This window comes from Perca fluviatilis, chromosome 20 (genome assembly GCF_010015445.1).
Source record: "Perca fluviatilis chromosome 20, GENO_Pfluv_1.0, whole genome shotgun sequence".
Taxonomy (NCBI): domain Eukaryota; kingdom Metazoa; phylum Chordata; class Actinopteri; order Perciformes; family Percidae; genus Perca; species Perca fluviatilis.
In genome coordinates, this window is record NC_053131.1 from 22,848,588 (window position 1) to 22,872,977 (window position 24,390).

At 39.9% G+C, this 24,390-nt stretch overlaps 1 protein-coding gene across 1 annotated transcript; it reads right to left on the reverse strand.

Annotated features, from left to right (window-relative positions):
• Positions 1 to 196: 196 nt before the first annotated feature.
• LOC120549695 (sodium-dependent lysophosphatidylcholine symporter 1-B-like) lies at positions 197 to 14,047 on the reverse strand. Its single transcript, XM_039786779.1, has 14 exons — positions 13,778 to 14,047; positions 12,370 to 12,498; positions 11,741 to 11,865; positions 8,611 to 8,734; positions 8,436 to 8,514; positions 8,210 to 8,355; positions 7,357 to 7,447; positions 6,704 to 6,819; positions 6,259 to 6,342; positions 3,801 to 3,884; positions 3,578 to 3,690; positions 3,326 to 3,469; positions 2,300 to 2,476; positions 197 to 2,029 (listed from the first exon to the last, which is right to left on the reverse strand). Exons 1-14 carry the CDS (start codon positions 13,880 to 13,882, stop codon positions 1,987 to 1,989), a joined length of 1,560 nt encoding a protein of 519 aa, XP_039642713.1. The 5' UTR covers positions 13,883 to 14,047; the 3' UTR covers positions 197 to 1,986.
• Positions 14,048 to 24,390: the final 10,343 nt, after the last annotated feature.

Genomic DNA, 24,390 nt, shown 5'->3' on the forward strand with positions numbered 1-24,390 from the left:
AATTTATAAAAAATAGTTTTTAGGATTGGAAAGGGCAACTATTTGCCTACCACTGCAGTGCTTATGTCAACTTGTATGAATGCATTTCTACTAAAATGCTGTGGTGTCTGCTGAAACAAGTGGTTAGATATTCTAAAGAAAAATGTGGGGTAGAGTTTGGGATATTGCAAAGACATCAACAGGTTTTTTCATCTGTTTTGATAAACTTTATTTACAAACTTAAAATGACAAATTAACAGCACATTAATTTGTCTTTGCTAATTTATATATTGCTCCTCAATGTCAAATTTGAAAAGAAAAACGTATTTACATATATACATACATACAGCTGCATATAAACGCCAAGAAGACCAAGAAGAGATATATGCCACAGCCAGTTCATTCAGAGCAATTACAAATAAACTACGCATTAAATACATTCTCTTAAATTAACCAATAAGATCATGTTGTTAAATCATGCCATCTAAAGTGAGGACTCCCTAAAACAGAAAAACTAGGTTTTTGGCAGCTGTTTTTCAGAGTCCCAAAACTAAAAGCAACATGTTTGTCACAGTATAGCAACTTGTGATATTTCTTCTTAGAAAACAGAAAAATCATTGATGTTTTCTCACAGGACTTGAAAATCACAGATGACTCAATAACCATTCACTGTTGATAAATTATACCCATGTGCTTTCATAAGAAAAACCTATAACCCCTTAAATAGTTTGTTTAAATAAATAGTTAAATAAAGCATGTTACTCTGCCCTTTGGGAAGTGAAAACATGCTAAATGAAATTACTTAAGACATTTAGAAATGTCTATTAAACCTGATGGAGATTGGCTGAAATGTTAAAGCACAAAAAGGTGGGAAACCCTTTTAGAAAACAAGTAACAAGTTCAACAGTAAATCTCATTGCAACTAGTTAGTAAAGATGTGTTTCATACATACAGTACATAATACCACAAGGTGCATTTCCCCTTCAGAAGATTCAAGTACACTTTAAGTTTTTGCCTTTCTGAAATAATCCACAGGAAACACAGAAAATGTAACGCAGAAATTGTAGCACAGCTCCGTACAACGCCAATTAGTGAAATAGTGCTGGTATACCCGAAATAAGGGTTCATACAGTTTATTTCCTTCAGAGAACTGTCTGAATGGAAAGTAAAACACAAGTGACCTAAGACATAGTAAACATCAAAAGGTAACATTACACTCCAGTCTGAACGAGTAAAAGTCAGATCTCGTCAACCAGCAAATAAATACTTCATAAACAATACCACAAATCACTAGCTGTGTCCCAATTCCAACCTAGTACTTCAGGATGTAGTGTACAAATGGAGTTGATGAAAACTGTTGTCCCACAATGCAATAACACTGTAGACAGCCACATACAAGTTGAATGAATCATGAATCACACATCTTTGAAAAAAAAAAAAAAAAAAAAAATCACTTTGGATTTCCTTGTTGAGTAAAACTCCATGACTGAGCTCCCACGAGCCATACACTTCTAGGAGCTGTAGTTGTTGAATGTTAACACAAACATGGTTTTATCTTCATTTTAAATGATAAGGTGGTCAGATTTGACTGTCCAGTACAGTAACCGATACCCATTTAGGTCCAAAATGGACAGATCCCAGTGCTGTGTTCCAGCTAGGCAATGAAAGAAAACCTCTAAAAGAGGAAAAAGTATATCAGTAAGTGAACCCGGGACTTTGGTTCTGCCAAAATAACCCGGGACTGTGTAGATTAGTAAATTGTGTATGCTTTCTAGTTTTAACAGATAGAGTTTAATTGGGACACAGAAAATACTTCACACACGCAATGCTACTGGCCAGCCAATAGAGGGCGACGTAAACTTGCGTGATCCACTGTAGGGAGCTACTTGATGCGGATTGTGTTTGTGCAGCAGTGGTCTGTGGTCGCTCCTCTGCTGGTGGTCGTGTCCCTCGACAGCCTGTGCAAACACGTTAAAGCACCTGTGGTGGCTGGCTCGTCCTCTGCCGCTACACGCTGCTCCCAAGCACTGAAGTTTCAGACTCCGAGTCCCTGTTAAAGGACGGGAGAACAGCCAGGACTCACACACAAAGGACTTTCTCTTGTTCAGACAGGGTGAATAATGCATGCTTACACTGGAGCAAAACAAGTTTCATTAGAATTTAGCATAGGTATACAGAGCGGAACTGAATTTAGTTTACTGTGGTCATGCACGAGTCCTGCTGCTAAACAACAGGTGTCTAGCCTGGTTTGGTTATCCCGAATCAAGCAGAAATGTCTGCGTAGTCGCTTGTTAAGTGCTTGTGTGTGCTTTTCACTTACAGCATTTCCTGCAGTAGTTTTCGGTTGCCCTGCCTCCTTTCTTCATCAATAGGGTAGGTCCACAATATCAACAGTCCCACAGCTATAAGAGCCACAGGCACAGGGGAGACCAGCACCTTCAGGGTTAAACTGACCGCCTCGGGTTGTGAGCAGCTCCCAGTCACATAGCCGGCAAATCTGCAAAAAAAAAATAAAAATGCAGATAGAGGGAGAAACGTTGAGCTGATGTGAGTACAGTTTGGCAAGACTGTTAGGTGAAGGATTATGTGATTGTTGACCACATGACCACTGGACTGATGAGCTATAACATGGAGCTAATCTCATACATTGTTAGTGGGCATTCACACCAGAGTGTCAATGAAACGGCCCATTTGTGTTACATCCTGTTGTGTTCTTAAACCCCCCAACAAAGCACAAGTAGACTATATTTCACAATAACGGTTATCCTTCAAATCGTTTATAGATTTCGACGTTTACGACCGCACTTGAAGGCAGCTTATTTCAAGGCCAGAGAGAGAAAGAAAAAGAGATGAGCGAGACAGCAAATGCTTTGTTGTTGCAGGAAACATTCAGCTATTACAAACTCCTGGGCAGTTCAGTGCTTTTTTACCCTCATAATGTTTAAAAACATTCTCGTGGCATCGATATGGCAGTGACGTTTTCTGTTTACTGTACGGGATTCAAGTCTGATCCTCGATTACATGATTGGCCTCAGCGTGATGTGGGGTTGCGTTTTTTTCTCTCCAAAAGTTGAGTCGGTTTCAACTTTTCGCCGCAGGCCTGCTGCACTTTTTTTGGTGTGTGTCCCCCCCCCCCCCACGCGGCAACCCCTGCCGCAGCCTAAATGCACTACTCCTATTCAAAATTAATGGAAAGACCTGCGTTTTTGCCGCACCGTCGGACAGCCGACGCAGGCAGCGTGAACGCAGCCTTAGGCACAAACTGCCTGACTACATTTTAAGGATGACAGTGAGAATTAAACTGTAAATGAGAATAATGGCTATAGATATGGATGAGCAAACTCACTTCAAACTGAGTGTAGAGACCCCCAGGGATAGTCCAGAGGCAAACTTGATAAAGAACACATAGTAGGAGTAGAAGAGGGCTTCGTGACCATGGATGTCTGGGTTTTTCACCTTGAAGTCATCCACTACATCGGGAAGCATCGACCTGAAAGCACAAACGCGACATTTAGAAGGAAACTGGAGACGCAATAAACAAAAATCCACATCTGCATATTGATCCAGGGATGGATTCTGTGGATAAACTCATGCTCACCAAGGCAGGAGGAAAGCTGCCGCCACGCTCACACCGGCTGCCACTGAGACCAAGTAAGAAATGGTCAGGTTGCTCTTGATGCAGACGATTAGGATCATGAAGGGTACTGCCCACTATGGAAAGAGACAGCAGGAAGTGAGCAATTCCATAACAACACATTCCTTTTGAATAAATGCCTTTGTTGTACCAAAACAAGCATTTTCTCATTTTCTTTTTTACTCACCGTGATGCCGAAGTAAACTGCCTTCTTCTTCCCAAACCGAGTCAGAAACCACTGCCAAAACGGGATGGTCACAGTCCCAGATAGCTGGAAAAAAAACGTTACAGAGTTATTAGTATTGTTGTTTTATTAAATATCATGCATGCTCGCAAAAGGACAAGATATGTATGTAGTTGATGATTGAATATTCATCATTCACGTCAACCAAAGTTAACAACAACAACAACATCAGATTTATCTGGAATCTAGTCTATATCCGAGACGTTCCACTTCCAGGATTGCTCCGGTGCTGATGGCAATCCCGCTCTTTTCGCCCAGATGTCCGTTACCTTCCGCTTTCTTTGCGTTAGAATTTTAAACTCTGGTGGATTTCTGAGGACTATGGTAAACTGCTCCTCAGATCTTTGTAGGGTAAATCCAGACAGCTAGCTAGACTATCTGTCCAATCTGAGTTTTCTCTCGCACGACTAAAACAACTTTTGAACGTGAGGCAGTCACCTTTTGTAACCATATGGATTTAGTTTTTTGATCTACATTTAAAAAGGTCCCATGACATGGTGCTCTTTGGATGCTTTTACATAGACCTTAGTGGTCCCCTAATACTGTATCTGAAGTCTCTTTCCCATAATTCAGCCTTGGTGCAGAATTACAGCCACTAGAGCCAGTCCCACAATGAGCTTTTCAACATCAACAAAAATACATTAAACACAAAGCTTTTATTTTCCACCTTAATTGTGAATCAAAACTGTTATCAAAATTAAAAAATTCTGGTACAACTGCTCACTCAGAGTAACATTGTTAAAAGTGCCTTGACTTGCAAGCTCAGCCTGTAAGTCAGTCATCAGGGCAGAGAAACCACTGTTGTGCCTGCTTGTCTAAGAGGAAGTGTAACGTCAACAGCACCGCGACCGCTTTCGGCTCGCCATTAATATCACATCGCAGCAAAGGCTGTCTGCGTGAAGTTTTGAAAAACTGTAACTACACCTGAAACCATCCGTGACTTCAACAAAACTGGGGAAGATTGCTTGCGCTTACGCGCTCAGACGCTTTTGGAACAGAAATTTGGCACAGAAAGATAAATAATTTTTTTTCGGTGCCATAAAAGTATTGACTTCGGTACCCAGCCCTAGTTAAAAAAACCTCATAAAGTGACATTTTCATGCCATGGGACCTTCAACAGAAAGAAATATTTATCTGTACTCTTACTCTTGAAACCTGTGGAGTCAAGGAAAGGATTGCCTCTTGTATCACTTGCAGTGTTATTGGCGAGGTATGATCAGAGCCTTAGTTACCATTGAGGACACTGAGGTATGTCGTCTGTATTTTATTTTATATTTTTTAACATACTTTATTTTTGGGTAATGTTGAGGTTTTACTATGTGACTATATCTAACTTATAATTCTGGTGGAAATCAAGTGTGGGAATAAAGTCTGCTCAGATAATGATCTTACTTGTAGTTTGAAATTATTATATCCTGTGGTGTATATGGTCTTATATTTTTTTATTTTGTAGTTGCTATAAAAATTGCCATAGACGCCGCATTTGAATAAAAAAAATAGTTAAACACTCCTTAATGTCAACTTTGTTTTAAGGGGCTGGATTTCTTTGTTTCCATGCATGCATTTTACTTTGTAACATTTACATGAAAATACAGTATAAAGACCTATATTTTATTTCTTAAGAAATATCTCTGGAAATCATACGCTGGTTTGACATTTTTCTGACTAAAAAAAACAATTCTTCATTAAAATTCAGAAAACGTGGGAACCAGAAAGAATAAAGTGACCACTTCAGGAATAGGCCACGGGACGAGGGCACGACATGCTTTGTTTGGTCTTAACTTAACTCTGCAGGGGGCAATCAACCTTTGACCTCGAGGTCTAACTTGGTCAACCAGTGTTAAATGATCACACAAGAACAAGCTTGCTACTGACAACTTAGCAGCCTGAGAAATAATATAATCAACAACAGAAAATCTTTCCTTTCCCCCTTCATCTCCCACCTCTCCAAATATGATACATGGCCCACACATGTTTCCACTCCATATCAGAGGGAAAGGCACCAGAGGATGGAAAGGAGGGCACAACCAATGGTGGCAGTTCCCATGGTGGCAGTGAGGGATCGCCAGGGCAACAAAAGCTCCACTGTGTGCCTGTCTCTCCCTTGAACTCCTGCTAACGCCGAGCGAGTGTGTGAATGGGAGACAGGTTCCCAGGAGCCCAAACACCTCCTAAACAACACCTCTTCTCACACTGAAAATCTGCCCTTTCAATCATGCGCCTCCACGGGTGAGGACGGACCTCAGAGTACGGACTGAAAACCCCCCAAACACCAGGAGCTTACTCTATGCCCCAAGGAGAGCCAAACAAAGTTTTCTGCCACAGAGATGTCCTCCAAATCTCATATTAGGGCTTTTACACTGATGTAAACCGTATATTAGTGGAAAATGGAAACACTCACCATGATGACCAGGAGAATATTCTGGTAGTCCTTTCTATGGCCGAGAGCGTAGGTGATGAAAAGAGCAAAGTTTCCCTCCAGTAGCTGTAAAAAACAAAAAAAACAAATGAAGAGTCATTTTTATGCCAACTACAGTTACAGATGGAAGTAATAGCTCGACATTTTGGGAAATACACTTTGTATTTCATTTAATCCATACAAAAGCCAAAGTTGTGGTTTTACCTTTGGACAGCTAGCTGTTTCCCCTTGTTTCCAGTCTTTATGCTAAGCTAAGCTAAATGTCTCCCAGCTGTAGCTTCATTTAGTAGACAGATATGAGAGTGGTATCAATCTGGTATCAAAAAAAAAAAAAGTATTTCCCAAAATGTAGAATTTCGCCTTTAACTAGGACTTCATCAATAATGTTCGTATCCAGCATGAGACAGATAATGAGACACAGTATTACCATGAAGGCCAGAGAGGTGAAGAGGAAGCCGATGACCAGTTTGATGTATGGTCCGTAACCCATCACCAGCCACAGGCCCTGACAGAAGGTGAGCTGGGATACCTTTCGCCCGCTCTCTATAATTCAACGTGGAGAAGAAAACAAAGACAAGTCAGCTGAAAATCTTTGCTGTAAGGAATTTATTTATGTGTCTTATTCGTATCTTGGATATATTTAGCGCCTGCCAGAATGCGGCCACCACTTTATTTTGGTCAGTGATAAGTAAGGCCAAATGTTTAAGGACAACTGATACAAACTTTAAATCAGCAGTGGGACAAAGTCACGGTTTTGCAAGACACTGGTAAGACTCAAATATTGGCTATGAAGTCCTGAATCAAGTATTAAACTTTAAAAGTTGCTTCAATGCTCTCCCTCTTTCTCCCTCCCTGCTACAGACAAGTGTCCTAAAAAGTCAAAAGGCTTGTAAGTCCAATGCAGTCACGAGTCTGTGGTGTTCTAGTCAAAGTCTTTATTTTGTCAAGTGGATTCCTCAGATTCATGACTCCAGTCCAAGTTATGTTTGTTGAGTCCACAGCACGGCTATAAATATTTTAAATATTCCACCTTATCATTCAACAAGTGAGAACTTCTCTTGGTATTTCATGGATTCATACCTTTTTTCTCCTTCACACCCAAAAACAAGACTGTGGCACAGAAGATGTAGATGATGCTGATGACCCCTGAAGAAATCAAGTAAGCTCGTTTCTAAGGACAAAAAAGAAAGCATTAGCTTGGAATAACACTCATGTGAATTTGGTTTGTAAATATCATTTATCTGACATGATCAGGGGCGTAGCACAAAGTTCTGGACCCTATACATAGGCATTCTCTATGGGCCCCTCCCTGCATCCACAGCTATTCCTTTTAGTATCTTTTGGCGTTTTTCCATTACATGGTACCTGCTCGACTCGCCTTGCTTTCGCCTTTTTTGGTTTTCCATTATGAAAAAAAAGTCGCTGGTACCTGCCAACAGGTACTTTTTTTAGTACCACCTCCATCGAGTTTCCAAGTGAGCTGTGGCAATACCAAAAGGTGACGTGAAAACCTTCAGACTACTGATTGGTCGGAGAAAATCTTCACAAATTTTTTAGTTTTTTTTTGCTGCCTCCGCCTTCTTTTGAAGCAAAATTTTTCTTCTGGCTGTGGCAACAGCCACATGCCGAGAATCAAAAACAACACACCTTCGACGTTCTGTGTGTGTGTCGCGTTAGGTCACGGCAGTTTCCTGCGGCGTCGCTGTGACAACCAGCTATGCTTGCCTCACGCATCAGGCGGTACTAAATCTGCAATGGAAAAAGGAGGACAGGGCACCGCGGCCGAGTCGAACCGAGCCGAGTAGAGCTGGTACTAGCAGTGGGTAAGGGCCATTAGCGGGCCCTCCTCACATTAGGGCCCTGTATACTCAGTCCCCTTTTACCCCTCAGTCCGACGCCTCTGGACATGATACCAAAGACTCAATAGACTCACCGTCTCATTCAGTGAAACTATGGACGTGTTGGTTGAGTTTCTGCTGTCGTGTTCATCAGGCTCAGTGGGACAACTTGTGTCGCCACCTACTATCTGTCCCTGGATTGCTGTGCCCAGAACTGTGCCCAGCACCTCCACCATCATACCTGAGAGCATCACAGAAATGGGAGCATCAGCAACAACACTCATGTAAAAAGCATGTGATCATTCAGGCGAGCTGACGTACGATAAGCAGTGGCAGAGTCCCTCTCTTTCTGGTCGTTGCTGATGAACATGGTGAGGGCTGAATATGGCACGTGGAAGCACTGCAAACATACACAAACACACAGTTAGGCTAGTGTACACCACACTGGGACCAAGTGGGAACAAGGTGCTGAGGAGTGTCCACATGACATACTAACCGTCTGCATTGACTGGAAGAGGCAGTAAAAGATCAGGTACCAGACGACCTTCCCCTGCTCAAAAGGAGGCACGTACCAGATGAGGAAGTAAGTCAGCACGGCAAAAGGAGTAGAGAAAAGGATCCTGTATGATAAAGGAAAAGTTAAAAAGTTAACAATTTGCAGTTTTCAATAAGAAAAAGTGTGTTTCTAGAGCAAGCAAGAATACTTTTATTAATTTGAGCTACTACAGTGGGGTTCACCATGTGTGTGTGTGTGTGTGTGTGTGTGTGTGTGTGTGTGTGTGTGTGTGTGTGTGTGTGTGTAAAAAGGGCTCAGTCTGGGTTGCAGAAGGGGACAAGGGTGGGCTGAATAAACGGTGAGGCCACTCTGGCCCACCTCGCTCTCACCCCACTCAGCCTTTTCCTCAGCTTTGTAAATCTTCCAGCTGACCTCCGTAAGAGAAGCTGGTGTCACTTCAGAAACTTGTTTTCAAAACAGACAACAGTCCAGCTTAGTGCCCTATTAGGCTTAGGGCACTAGTCCAGCTAAAACTCCCCATGAACATTTTGGCATCAACACACTCCAACAGGTTAAAGTGATTGTACCCAAGTATCTTTGCACATAGACCTCGAGCCAAACACTTACAAAGTTAATTTTGACGGTCTAACATATGAGAGTAAGCGTAGTGTTATCAAGCTGATAGCTTAGCGTTAAGACGGACTCACGTTTGTATCTCGTAATACTTTAATTAATAATACATAAATGATACAAAGCGATGGAATTAGTAAAGATTAAAGTACACCAGAAGATTATGTAAATAACACTTGCCTGCTGGCTTCTGCTCTCTGCTGTTGTTGTTGAGAGCGAGTGCTTAGGGCCGTCTACAAATTACATCACCGAAAAAAGATGCAACAAAAATATTTATTAATTTAACTTTTTTTTTTTTAAGTAAGTGCTGTAGTATAACTAGCAGGAGACAAGTAATAATTGAGGTACGTTTGGAGACATTACCTTATTTAATCATTGAATTAATAAATATTTTTGTTGTAACTCTTTTTGGTGTAGTAATTTGTAGACGGCCCTAAGCACTCATCTAACTGCAGGTAGCAGCAACAGAGAGCTGAAGCCAGCAGGCAAGTGTTCATAAACTTCTGGTGTACTTACAAACTTTCCAATCCATCGTTTTATGAGAGCATAACCTATTTGTACTACTTGTAGACGTTTGGTATCATTTCGGGCATTATTAGTGGGGTAACTTACAAGATACAAACGTGGGTCCGTTAGCCCCTGCGCTAAGCTATTCAGCTGATAATGCTACTCTACGCTAACTCTCCCAATGTTCGACCCAGGTGAAAAAAGCTTCTGGGGGGCTGTTTGGCTCGAGGTCATGGTGCAAAGGACCCTAGGGTGAATTACACCGAACCATCACTTTAAGTAGAGCTGAAACAATAAATACATTATTTAAATTAGTTGATTAACAATAATCTGCAACTATTTTGACAACTGATTTATTGTTTAAGTTAATTGTGTAGTTTTGCTGCTTATGTGAAAGTAAACCTAATTGCTTTGGCTTTTAAACTGTTGGTTGAATAAAACAAGCAATTTCAAGACAGCTCCTTGGGCTCCTGGAATTTGTGATTCTGTAGATGTTTCACTATTTTCTGACATTTTATAGACCAAACAATTAACTGAAAAGGTAGCTGAAAGAATAATAAATAAAGAAAACCCTCCTGCAGTGCTGTAGAATGACAGCAAATCTAACTAATAACTAAATCAATATTGAAGCCTCTTATTTTTTTGTTTTTGAGCAGTCATGCAAGAGCAATACGTGCTGACTCTCCCCGAGGGCCATATCACTGAACACTGAGAGGTTTATTTATTGACCGTGAGTGCCGTGACACATGGTCATATGAACCCCCCACCCTCACCCCCCTTCTTGTGCCACACACGTGGGAAATAAGAAAGAAAACACCTCTTGATTCCCTCTAATGTCTGAGTGAATTAGGTTAATGAGAGCTAATTTATCTGGAAATGGAGGCCAGGTTGCGACTGTTTCGCACACTGGCGTGGCTGACTGAACACACACACCACAGATTCTTTGTGTGTCACATTTGGAGGTCAGTAAAGCAAAGGAAAGGAACTGACCTTGGGGTAGATACACTAAATCTATTTAATGTGTTTAATATGCAGACAATACTAAAATATCCTATTCTAGTGCCATGTCACAATATCTACGTAAAACATTTTCAACACAGATATGAAAAGCAAGTGAGGACATAAAAAGACATCGGTTTGTTCTTTTCTAACGGCTGGCTGTTTTACTTCAATTTGAAAAACTACACAAGCCACAGAGGATCATATACATGTTGCCTTTTCTAACAATGACCTCCATTATTTCAACCAAGCATGCCTCTTGACCCAAGGTAACCTCTCTCTGTCTATGCAAACCCCTCCCAAACATGTAGTAGGAAATTCAACACACACAAAGATAGACACACCCCTATCCGTTTGAGCGGATGGTGTGTTGTGGGTTGGACCAATCGCAGCAAAAGCCGGTATATTCCCCTCCCCCCCCCACCCCATCATCAACTCACAACATGCAGCTTGTGCACAGCCAACATTTCTTACTCAAATTACATCATGTGAGAGAAGTATTTAGATCGGTTGCTGTGCAAATCATACTATGGCCTGACACACACACACACACGCACGCACGCACGCCAATGATTTCACACTATTTCACTGATCTCCTGGTGGAGGTAACGCACCACGAAAGGCATGTGCCAGAAATGTGCCAACAAAGGCAGTGTAGAAGAACGCTTCTAGCAAGTAAACATAGAAGTACGGTTACTTTTGTAGTTTTAGTACGAGCCATACGGATTTCTGATGCACTCATTACATGCATTGTGTTTTATACAGACTATACTCTCGTACTCTTACCACACATTCCTCTGTAGAAACCTAAATCATGTTGCCATGGTTACTGCCAACAGTTCATGAGTTGGATTTTGTCAGTACATTTTCCTCACAGTTCTTACCTCACTCAATATCCTGTCTACTAATTTTCAGTATTTCCTTACTATCGCCTAATATCCTCTTTGCTTTGTGAACCTGTCCTCGTATGCAGCTGTGAGATTCAGATACCTACCAGGGCATCATGCGGCCGATGCGGGTCCATCTACTCCGGCTCACCAGGAAACCCACTGTGGGGTCTGTGACAGCGTCCCAGGCCCGGCCCACAAACAGGATGATGGAGGCATGGAAGGGATCCAGCTAAAAACGGAGAAATTGGAAAAAGAGTGAGCCATGAAACAAAAACAAAGAGGATACCAAATACTACCTTATATTAGCACGGCTAGTGAATGATTCAAAAGAGCCACGACACCAATGAGGATAACCTCATTGGTGTCGTGGCTATAACGAGACATTTTGAGGCTTTGGAACTGCAACAGTGAAATGAACAACCGTGTCATTTGTTTAAGAAAAAAGTAGCATTCAGAGCCACTGTAATGGTCTCATCTCTTGAGCTGAATGGCCTTTATTTAAGTTCCTACTGTGTACAGTGGAAACATCTAATTTGCTAATTGAGCATCAAAGCAAAGCAGTAGGAGTCCAGGATAATGTGCTTGACCGGCTACTGCAGGCTGAAGACTGTTAAACTGATACAAGTTTAGTTTAGTTTATTGTGTGTGTTGAGAGTGTATGTGTGTCTGTGTGTCTGTGTGTGTGTGTGTGTGTGATGAGTGTGATTTCAATGTGATGTCTCTTGTCAATCACCTGAGCCACATCCAGCAGGTAGATCTGGAGGAAAAAGCCCAGAGCGCTGCCTGTGATCTGGTAGGGAGCCCCGCCAATAGCATAGCACAATTTATTCCACACAGACAGACGGTTTCTTTGGTCATTTGGCTGAAAAAACAAACAGAGGGGAGGACAGAGGAGATATGGAATGCAATTAGTTTGCTTTTACAACAGTTTGTGCATCTGACTGTAAACACGGAAATGCTCATATTCTCAGAGGAGCTATAAATTCAGGTAAAGTGATGTGGGCTGCATTGCGCTTTGTGATCATTATGTTCAGCTTTCTTCTGTACTCTGGAATTTAATTAAATCCCTGTTTTCTGCTTCAACTACATCCCTCTGTCCAAATCTCTTGGCATAATTGATGCCTGTTTTAAACAACCTGTTACCACGAGAGAATGATGAGATTGGCTAACTTCCCTCACCCCACCGCCCAGAATGCCAGATTAGAGACAAATCCCTGATGCAGTCAAACAATGGTATGAAACTATGAGGTTACTGTAGTTCACACACACACACTCGCACTAAATCGACTCCAGCGCTGCCATTGGCTCTAGAAATAGGATGTTGGAGGTAGTGTTCCATTTCATGCTGAGTAGTCAGCATCAGCAGACAGCCTAGGGTCTTATCACATCCCGCAGCCACAGCCAATCACCTGTTAACAGTCCGATGATGTTAGCAAGGGGGTCTCTACACCCCGATTCAGATCAGCCGCGGACACAAAAGCAGCATGACATCTTGTTGGGAGAAAATTGCTGCCTCCTCACAGATCAGGAATGAATAATACTCTTTCCTACCAAATCCTTCAGCAACACAAGGCCACACAAGCATAATTATCGCGTGAAAACCAAATTTAATCTACATGAAGGAATACAGCCCGTAGGCAACCTTTGAGGACTGATGATGAGGAAACTCCCTTAACAAAGAGTCTGGATTCAAGGAAAGAAATGTGCACAACATCAAGAAGATGACATGAAATATTAGGTATTTAAGGCTACAATTGAATCATGAATCACGCAGCTCTGGAGAAGTACCACGTCACGTTTCTGGAGCACATCTGTCATCACGGAGGCTGCGATTTTTTACTTGGACAGTAGCCTATACGATTTAAATCAAAATGTTAAACATAGCAAGTTCAATTAAGATGTGGTTTCTATAAAACCGGTAGGCTATGTCAGCCTCACGAGCAGCTGCCCGTGGACAGATGGACAAACCGGGTGAAATTCAAATACCCAGGACAAGGGGAGCGTTTGAGGTGCCGAGAGGAAGTAACGACCGCAATTTATCAGACGTTGCATTCAATTTAGGCGCCTTTGCGCACCTGAATAAATCGTTGAAAGACATTTTAATAAGCCCCGAAATCAAATACGTAACTCTTTGCTCTTACCTTTGCTGTCTTGATATCTGTATTTATAGGTTTGACTGACAATAAACTCGCTGCGTACTGCTCGGCGCCCTCTCCTCGTGCCATTGTGCTATCAAGACGATACATTAATTAATATATTTTTGTATATATCATAGACTGACACTTGTCAGTGTCAAAAGAAAAAAGCCGCTTCACAGCTTCATACTGCCCCGCTCAGTGCTCTGAGTCAAGTCTCTCGTGGTCGTGCTGCTCTGCCCTTTCCGCTCATTCATTCTACTCATTCTACTACGCCGTCTACGTCACTTAGCTATGACGTTTCCATCGCCTGTTCCGTGGCCAATGCTGCATTTAAGTGCTGAAGGAAATCAGGAGACCAACAGATTGGTGATACGAAAATGTACTTTAAACCTACATTAAAAGTCACTCTTGCCAAACGTTTTATGAGATAAATCATCACCAATCACCCAAGGATACATTTGCTCCATCTTTAACTGGGTTGATTCAACAAAATTAAATTGTATGTACAATGGTTTGTTTTTTGTTTGTTTTACGTGAAACTGGGGAAATGACCTTACAAGCCATTAAACGCATCAACAAACAAAGCAATGTCAAACTTTATTTAAAATAGTTAAATATATATACAAAAAAATAGATTTCTTTTTGTAAAATACCTCAGCACAATTATGTTTTTATATATGATATTTCTTCTTTGCTATATGTTTTTTTAAGCAAGAAATTTAAAATATATTACAAGAGTGCAAAAAGTATGCAGGGTAAACAATTCAAGATAACTTGTGCACAAGTACTGGAATTGTTTGGTCTTTGTAAATTATAGAGTGTGGTCTATAACAAGATAACTCTTGTTAAATATTTTCTGTAATGCAGGACTTTGCTGAGGAAGAAATGAAACGACAAGTGATAACATCATTGGTGGAAGCTTGATGTAATGCATGCATTGCTAGATATAGATATTTGGTTTGTGAAATGCTGTAAATGCAGGTAAAGCTGGCACCCTGCTGATCACACTCTCGTGGTATTTTAGGAAGAGGGGTGTAAGAATACGGTGTGTTACATCCCTGGGGAGCAATAACACTTGTGTGAATTATTCACGTTGTCTTTCTCATCTGCATTGCTTTTCACTGAGCTCCGGGTGACTAGTTCTACTTTTACAGATTGTATTTTTTTTTTTGATGGGTGGAGAAGGTCAGGGTTAGGGGGTCCCTGTGTCACAGAGGTCGTGGGGAAAAGGAGTACGCCCCCTTTTATAGCACATGGGGACAATTCCACACACAGTCCCCGATAAACCATCCAAATTCCTATACTGCATTGTGTCTTGTACTCTTCAGGCGGCTGAGTGGGTGTTGCAGACATGAGGATGATGCCGAGGTGGATCCCAACCCCCGGCCCCCACTTTTTACCATCCTCACACATATGCTACTACAACAATAAAGGACAAAAGCGGGTACTTGAAGTTAAGCTGGAAGATGACTTGGGGAGCAGGCTATTGTTGGTGTTAAGCATTGTTACCCCAACAGTGTCCCTGCTGAGGAAAAGATCTCCAAGTGTTAATGATGGAACAGAAGAGAGGAGAAGGAGGAGGAGGGCCTCATCTGAATATATATGAATAAGATAACTCTTTTTATGATTTTATACTATAAATAAAATTTTATTGAATTGAAGTAGGAAAGAAATGTTGAAATGTCAAACAGACAGACAGACAAACTGATAGATGACATCCAGTGACTCACAGAGTTGAATCCCTATCTACTCAAAATATAATCTCCCTCAGTCACACAAAAAACACACACACACGCACACACACACACACACACACACACACGCACACACACAAACACACACGCGCACACACACACACACGTGCAGCTAAGTGAAAGATGTCGCCGCCTCTTATCCAAAGTAACAGACACTTCAGCTTGGTTTCCACCTAAATGCTTTTATTGGGGGGGGGGGTCTCCATCCACTTTTTGCTACAGTATGTGATATACATACCATTTAACTTTATAATATAATAAGATAATGGCCACTACTGAACAAAAATATGTCTAAGGATATTATGAGTAATAAGCTTTGTTTGGCCATCACACAGCGAGCATGATTTATGATCGATTTGACTTCTAGAGGGTGTTATTGCTGTCTTTGCCCTCTCTGCTAATGTTAATCAGTGGCACTATTAGAGACAGAGGGGGGTGCTAGTCACTGACCCTTTCACACAACATATGCACAGTATCACAATACATAATAACCTAATATTTAATCATCCATTATGCATAAACTGAGGGAATAACAATTGTTAAAAGGGCCATAAAATACCAGAAATGTCAGAAGTCATCTTTAAAAGTATAAAGACTGGACCATATGGTGACAAAGTCCTCTCTTGCTAATATGATTTCAGTATTTTGATACAGTAGAGATAGAGAGAGAGAGAGAGAGAGAGAGAGAGAGAGAGAGAGAGAGAGAGAGAGATAGTTGAATATATTCTCGGCAGTTGTATGTGTAAACTGGGGTCTTCTCTGAAACCAAATACGACCAGTTTGCTTTCACTTTTACCTCTGTGATGCTAAAACAAGTTTGCAGGTGACATTACAGCAGCTGATACAATATCAGTTTTCAGTAAAGCAGTATCTTTTTACTTTTACTGTAGCATTGTATTTGCCTTTTTCTATGAGTCATTGTTCCTCTGGTTTCCCCAATATATATATATATATATATATATATATATATACAAACACACACTTTTCTCTATTTAAACACAAACAGCTAAGTGTTGTGTGTGTGTGTGTGTGTGTGTGTGTATTTTTTGTGTGTGTGTGTGTGTGTGTGTGTGTGTGTGTGTGTGTGTGCGTGTGTGTGTGTGTTAGTGTATCAAAATGAAGCAGAGAGGAAAAAAACAAAGTTGTGGGGGAGTCGAGAAGAAGTGTGACTCAAGTTCATGACTTTACATAAAAAATAATGATAAAATCTGTCAACCATCTCCGTCACTTTCAGACTGCATTGATGCCAGACAGGCATCATTTTCTAAGACACTAAAAAATCTCTAAAAAGTCTCTTTCTACACTAGTTTGTAGCTTTTTTGAAGACACTACAGGTCTTCTATTATTACTCTCTGGTTTTCCCCTTGTTGTGTATTGACCCAGTTACAGTGAAACAAAGAGCTAAGAGGGACCTTACTTGGTCTTGGTGACATACAATAACCGAAAACATCAGCAGATTTGTTCCCAGCAAGGGTGGAAGTATATCAAACCTTTACACTTACTGTAAATGACTAACTGAGCACTTAGGGTTAAACTTCTACTTACTTTTTAACCAAAGCTTTTGTTTTCATTAAAGTGTAATTTTGTAAAGTTACAGTACAGATAGGCTCCAAATAAGTCACAGACATCTGGCTTTACTTCATTTAATTGTACAGTTAAAATCTAGTTTGATCTCTGATGCCTTTCATCATTTTTACAGCTAAATCATATCACACACAAAAACTTCAGCACATTTATATTTGATATTCATAATAGGGTGATTCAACATCTCCATTTTTACTAAAATGGAATTGGATATATATTATTTTTAAATGACTAAACTCTCATTACGTTCTATGACAACAAAGTTACAATATGTTTCTTTTAAAATAAGAATTAACTCAATTGTTCTCTTACACATGAAAAGATGATTTCATAAAACACCCTTGCCCAGCTTGATACACTCAGAGGTTTTGCTGCTACAGCCTTACTCGGTCTGATACAGTTTATGGTGGCTAATGTTAGCTAATGTTAAATGTCAATTTTAGGTAGATATTGTTATGTTATTGACATTATTGAGTCTACTTCTTCTCTACTTGTGCATTTATTATTATCCAGTTATTGTCTTTTGGCCACAGCGGCCTCTATTCAGCAAAAGTTAGGCTTTAAATATAACCATAATAAAACAAAGTGTTTGGGAAAACATCCATCACTTATCACTCATGCAGTCTTGTTACTGTATTGATTTGTGGATTCAAAAGGTTCAATATGTCACAAATTACTAAAAAGAAATCTACAAAATTCAAATTCAAAGATAAAGAAGTAACCTATATGTATGTATATTGGCCTGGTGTGTAGGTGGACTTAAATAACACAGTGTACAAATGCTCCACAAGCAAAAGTCCTGTATTAAAAATTTGACTTAATTAAAAGTAAAGGAGAACAGGCTGTTACCCAGGTGGTTTGGATCTTTAATGGTTCTCTCAGCCTTATTCTTGCAGCGCCTGGTGTAAATATCCTTTAGGCAGGGTTGGGCAGCGCCTATATTATGTTCATCGGATCAAATACCGCACACAGTGTGTGTGTTTGACAGACCTGAAGGCAGTTTCACAGTTTTAGTCTTTTTGCTTAAGAACGGTTGTGCTGCTAGAAGCTTGAACAGGCAACATGGCTGTTCATCCAAACATCCTGCTGGGAGGTCGTTGATATCGATGGGTTTCAGCAACACTGAGGTGCTGCTCATAATATCTTTATAATAGCATCTCAGATTTGTATGTAAACTCTTAATCTGCAAAGTAAGTAGTAGGCTAAGCTAACTTTAGCTGACAGAGAAATGAAGTGGAGTGAAAGCAATCTAGAGCTCTAATGTATCATACAATGAAAATACTCATACTAATTCAGTACCACAAAATTCTTAAGTACAGTAGCCCCTTTGAGTAAATGTACTTTCCTTTTCTTTCTTGAGGCTTTTGGTAATTTTGCAGGTGAAAACCTATACCAGGGCGCCATCTACTGGACATCAATGTACCATTTTGTGAGACTGTAATAGGAATAGCTGATTAGACACAAATCTCAATCATCTGTGTGATGCACATTCACGTTTATTAAAAACAAACATTTAAACATATGAAACAGTAGTAACAGTGCACAATACTGAAGGCTGATCTTGATCGCAGCGTTTTTAGTTACAGGGATTTCCAGAACATGTGGATGATACCTTTTAAAAAATCTGATCTTGTGTGACCATGGTGGTGGAGCCCATTGCAACAGTTCTCTCAGATATAATGGATATGAGAATCTGTAATTCTGTCTATTATATCGTCAGTATTGGCAGTCTGCAGAAGTCTGTCAATTGTTGTGCGTTTTTTTAGAGTCTGGTATGTCATGATCACTCCTTGAATGTTATCTTTCCCCCTGTCTTGTTACATAGGCATTGTGGGTCAGGCCGGTCCAGTGGCTGAATGTACATTTAGTACTAAAAAGTATAATTCTAGGATATTCCATTTTATTCTACTTTATAGACCTACTTTTATTTTCCTTCATTTAAAGGGAAATATTGTACTTTTAACTCAACTACAAGTGGCATAGTTACTTAATTTACTGATTAAGATTCCACATAAAGAAACTCATGGTCATCAATAAACATAAAATATGATGCATTGTTTTAGATTAATATTGAACAGCCTACTGTACGTATATACCGTACGTATAGCCTGCCATATGTAAAATGATCCCCGCCCTGACCTGATACAACATGTACATGCTATTTCCACTACAATTATAATGATCATGATCACCAATGATAATACAATAACACTCACAGGGGCCATTTTTTCTGCAATTTGACTTTTGCTGATAATACTTCTGTACCATTCCCTATTTTGAATGCAAGACTTTTAACTTGCTTTGATTCCACTTTTACTAAAGTTAAAAATCCAGACACTTCCTCTACCACTGGGCTATTTACAGTTTTTTTTGATTGCTAAACGACAGTGGGCACAACTGAAGCCAAACTCTAACTACAGTCTGCATTACCAACAGTCACCTGAGCTAAACAGTTCACATCACCTGCAAAAGTCATTCCAAGCAACACAACTCTTAACACTATGAACAGTCCTCACTGAGATAACACACACTGTCACTCAGAACACACTGAGAGTAAAAACACTAGCAGCAAACACCAATACAGAAATTACAAACTTTCTTATCTTTACAGTTTGAACAATTTGAGTGACTTCACACAACTCAATAGTTTCTTTAAGGAAAAGATATAGATTTTATAATATACCAATTTTCACGTAAGGTAAACAAGAAGGAATGAAAATCAGCAGTTTGCTTCAATATATTATTTTGTCTCTAGTAATTTATAGAATTACTAGAAAAAAAAACTAAAGGTACATAACAGTAACAAAGTATGACTTATCCTGCCTCTCTCCAGCATCATGCGGCAAGTTTTCTTCATGTTGGATGTCTGCATCATCTCTAAATACAAATGAATGCGGTGTTTCTATTGCTTTCACCTCCATTACTTTCTGAAAAACAGTAAGAACGCAGTTTTACTATTGTAAAGATATAGTGTATATAACCTCAGACATCTTACCAGGACATGTTGGTATCTTTGCTCTTTTACCTGTTTCTCTCAAACGGTACAATGTATAATTGTTTCATTCTTATTTGGTGTTTGTATACAAAAAAAGGCTTTCTGAGCTTTCTCTATATAAATACCGTATATCTTCACTAACTAGTCTAAAACAAGACACCTGCTTAGGCTTTCAGCTAAAATTCCAATCAGCAGTGTTTGATAGGCACCAGACTGAAATCTATTCTGTTTTGAATGTATGGTTAACAGTTTTGACAGCAGTGTGTTATCATTTGAAAAAAGTGCTGTAAATCTACAGTGTTGTGCACATTGTGGTTAAAGTCATGAGATAAGTGTGTAGAGTTTTGAAAACTGTATTCAAGCAATAAGAAATGAACTAGAGTTTGATCCACATGAACTGCTGCTGTGCAGACTGTAGTTAGAGTTTTGCACATGTTACTCCAGTTGTGCCCACTGTCGTTTAGCAATCGAAAAAAACTGTAACAGTATGTGAGTAAAGAGATCTGTTCCTAAATAAGTTATTTACACATTGCAAACACCAGGTGGCAGCCTAACTTAGTCCATGTGTGCTGCAGTGAGGCTGTGGTTGCATTCAAGGATGTGGCTCTCCAACTGCTACAATCATGTTAGTATTTCACATAATGTACTCACTACATTTTAACACGTGTAAAGTATGACCCTACCATGTTATCCATGCAGCCATATGATGTAAACCTCACACTTTTATCAGCAAACATTGTAGTAGTGTAAGAAACTTTTACTTTTATTTATTTATTTATATAGGCATGAGCATGTCTTTTATTTATCATGAACTCAGAGATGTAGTTGCCATGTGAATATTAACAGCCATCATATGTAATGTAATGCCAAAGAAAGGTCAGGAACTTAGACTGTATTTAAATATTTTCTGTAATGCAGGACTTTGCTGAGGAAGAAATGAAACGACAAGTGATAACATCATTGGTGGAAGCTTGATGTAATGCATGCATTGCTAGATATAGATATTTGGTTTGTGAAATGCTGTAAATGCAGGTAAAGCTGGCACCCTGCTGATCACACTCTCGTGGTATTTTAGGAAGAGGGGTGTAAGAATACGGTGTGTTACATCCCTGGGGAGTAATAACACTTGTGTGAATTATTCACGTTGTCTTTCTCATCTGCATTGCTTTTCACTGAGCTCCGGGTGACTAGTTCTACTTTTACAGATTGTATTTTTTTTTTAGATGGGTGGAGAAGGTCAGGGTTAGGGGGTCCCTGTGTCACAGAGGTCGTGGGGAAAAGGAGTACGCCCCCTTTTATAGCACATGGGGACAATTCCACACACAGTCCCCGATAAACCATCCAAATTCCTATACTGCATTGTGTCTTGTACTCTTCAGGCGGCTGAGTGGGTGTTGCAGACATGAAGATGATGCCGAGGTGGATCCCAACCCCCGGCCCCCACTTTTTACCATCCTCACACATATGCTACTACAACAATAAAGGACAAAAGCGGGTACTTGAAGTTAAGCTGGAAGATGACTTGGGGAGCAGGCTATTGTTGGTGTTAAGCAGTGTCCCTGCTGAGGAAAAGATCTCCAAGTGTTAATGGTGGAACATAAGAGAGGAGAGGGAGGAGGAGGAGGGCCTCATCTGAATATTATGGCACCCGTTTTTTCTTTCTTCTCTTTGGCAGGGATGAAATACTCCCAACATAGCAGCTTGAGGGTTGGTCCGCAGTGTAATTATGGGATGTGAAGTTACAGGATCTACAGGCTATCATTGCTCTGTGGGTGAAACATCTCCAAAATCATATTGGTGAAGCTTAAAGTTAGCTCGAATATCTCTCTCTCTCTCTCTTTTTGAATTTATTTTAGATTCAGAAATCTATCCAATTTATCTTGATATCAATGATATGCATACATTAGCATTTTTTCATGTTTCCTTTATTTAACCAGGTAAAATCTCACTGCGATTAAAATCTCTTTTTCAAGAGAGACCTAGTCAAGAAGGCAACATTTAAAAAAAATATTACAACAATAAATACAAACGGCATAAACAGGCTTGAACAACTGTCACAGGCTACCAAAGAATGTAGACAATGTCCAGTTAAGATGCATAAGGTTTCGAAAAAATCTAAACTAATGTAAAAAAAAAAAAAAAGAACTTAGAAACAAGCCTTTGCACTCACTCCATAGTTGTTAATGGAGCAAAAACTGAATTTTCTAAGTAAAATATGAGTTTACCTGGCCATTGGTGGGTCAAAATCACTGTTATGCAAGTCACAGGTAAGTCTTGAGTCTTAACTTTGAAATGAGTGATTTAAGTCCTAAGTCAAGACTGGTTAAGTCCTAAATCAAGTCCAAGTCCTTAACTTTGTGTTTCAATTGAGATTGAAAGATTAAGAAAATAAAAATGTAATTATTTTGTAAATTCATGGCAATTCGTCAGACTTTATCTGCTAAAAGAGATCTTGCAATAAGATCAAAAGCTACTGTATGGACTTTGTGGTTAGACTGTTTTGTCAACTGCTATTTCCAAGCTCTTAAAACAATTATCATCAAAACATGGACAAGAAGGCCTGAAAGTGTTCAGAAAAATAGAAATTCAAACACCTGCAATATCATGGCAAGGTAAACTGCTCAGGAAGATAGTGTGATATGATCAAACAGCTACTGAACGGGGAGACAGTTTTGTCAAATTTGGTTGGTCGAGTCCTAAACAAGTCATTTTGTGTGTCTGCTAGTGTAAATGCACCTTTCCCTCCTGGTCGTACAATGTGATTGGCTGCTGTGGAATTGACTCAAAGTGTATTTGTTTTCATGAAAATAGAGGTCTGATTCCTCTGCACACTTTAAAAAAAACATTTTAGTTTTTTCGGCCTTTGGGCAGGATATTAAGTAATTCTAAGTCAACCACCAGATTTGTGACTCAACCCTCTCGTCTGTGTCTTCTACGATATTGATTGATACTGCCTTTAGTTCACTTTAAACACGCACCACACATGAAGAGGTCCCATAATCAGGGGAATGACCTCAGGCCTGTCACTGATCGTTAATCAGTGTCATTAACTTGGCTTGAAAATGACCAGAGATACTGTTTTTTTTGTTCTTTGTCCACTGAGATGCTTAATCAAGGAGAAGGCGTGTATGCTATAGACCCAACGGATCAATATGTTAGACGGGAGGAGGTCGAGGGCCACGGGTGGTGTATGATTTTGACCTGGTGGTGTCTGCTCATGAGACGTTGAAGAACTTTGACCTTTTGCTCGCCAGTGAGGATAAAGGGCTTGTTCACGGCAGACAATAAATAGACAAATCATGTGTCTACTTAATCATTGCCTTGTTCAATATGGTCGTATCATGATTAAACTTATTTAATGTTTTAGGTCATTGAGTGCATATGGATTTTACAAGGGTGGTCTTTTCTTTCTCTGGCAGAGCTTTTATTGTGGCCTATAAACAAGAATTTAAGACCCAACAAAGTTGTTTAAGACATTAGCTTAGTTGCTTTCTCGAACTGTAAAGAAGATAACTCACTTCACCACCAGCTGCAGACAGATGAGTAGCCACTGTTTGCTTAAAACTAATGTTTGGCCTCAAGGTTGAGACATGTTAGCTTTCCCTATCCTGATGAGCGTATCGTAGTCATGAGAGATAAGCAGAGGTGGTCTTGCTAATTTCTCCATGTTTTCCACTCAGATGTTTACATTTAAAAAATCTTGACTGGCCAGGAGGTTGGTAGGAGGCTGAGGCGGCAGGAGACTGGAAAGTTGATTTCCCAAATTCTGTTGAGCGACTCATAGCCACATGCCATCACCATCCAGCATCAACCACATACAACTTTGCAGACTATCTCCAATGCATTATGCTGTTAGAGTAAAATATTAATTCAGTATCATGTGTTATTCATGCTGGGATGCAGTGGTGGGAGATGGATCCTTAACTTGGGTAAAAGAAGCAATACAGCAATGTAGAAAAACATCCATTAAAAGAATACTCATTGGGCAGAAAAATGGCCCCAGAGAGTTATTTTATGATTTTACTCTGGTCATCATTTTTTCACACATCAATAATTGACAAAGACAAACAGAAAATACTCACATTTGGGAAGCTAAAGAAAGGACATATTTGAGGTTTTTGATTGAAAAGTGACTTATAGTTGCTGATTGATTGAATTGATTGATTTAATTTTTAGTTAATCTACGAATTGTTTCGGCTCTATATCTTGTTATTGCATCATTATCAGTGATGCATTAATGTGACAGAGCTCTTTGACTGCTGAAGCAGATCAAAGTGGAACTG

Coding starts and splice junctions, on each gene's coding strand:
- LOC120549695 (XM_039786779.1), bottom strand. CDS start 13,882: ATGTATCGTCTTGATAGCACAATGGCACGAGGAGAGGGCGCCGAGCAG. Junction 7,448..8,209: donor TAGTTTCACTGAATGAGACG/GTGAGTCTATTG, acceptor TTTTGTCCTTAG/AAACGAGCTTACTTGATTTC. Junction 2,477..3,325: donor GTCTCTACACTCAGTTTGAA/GTGAGTTTGCTC, acceptor TTTTTTTTGCAG/ATTTGCCGGCTATGTGACTG.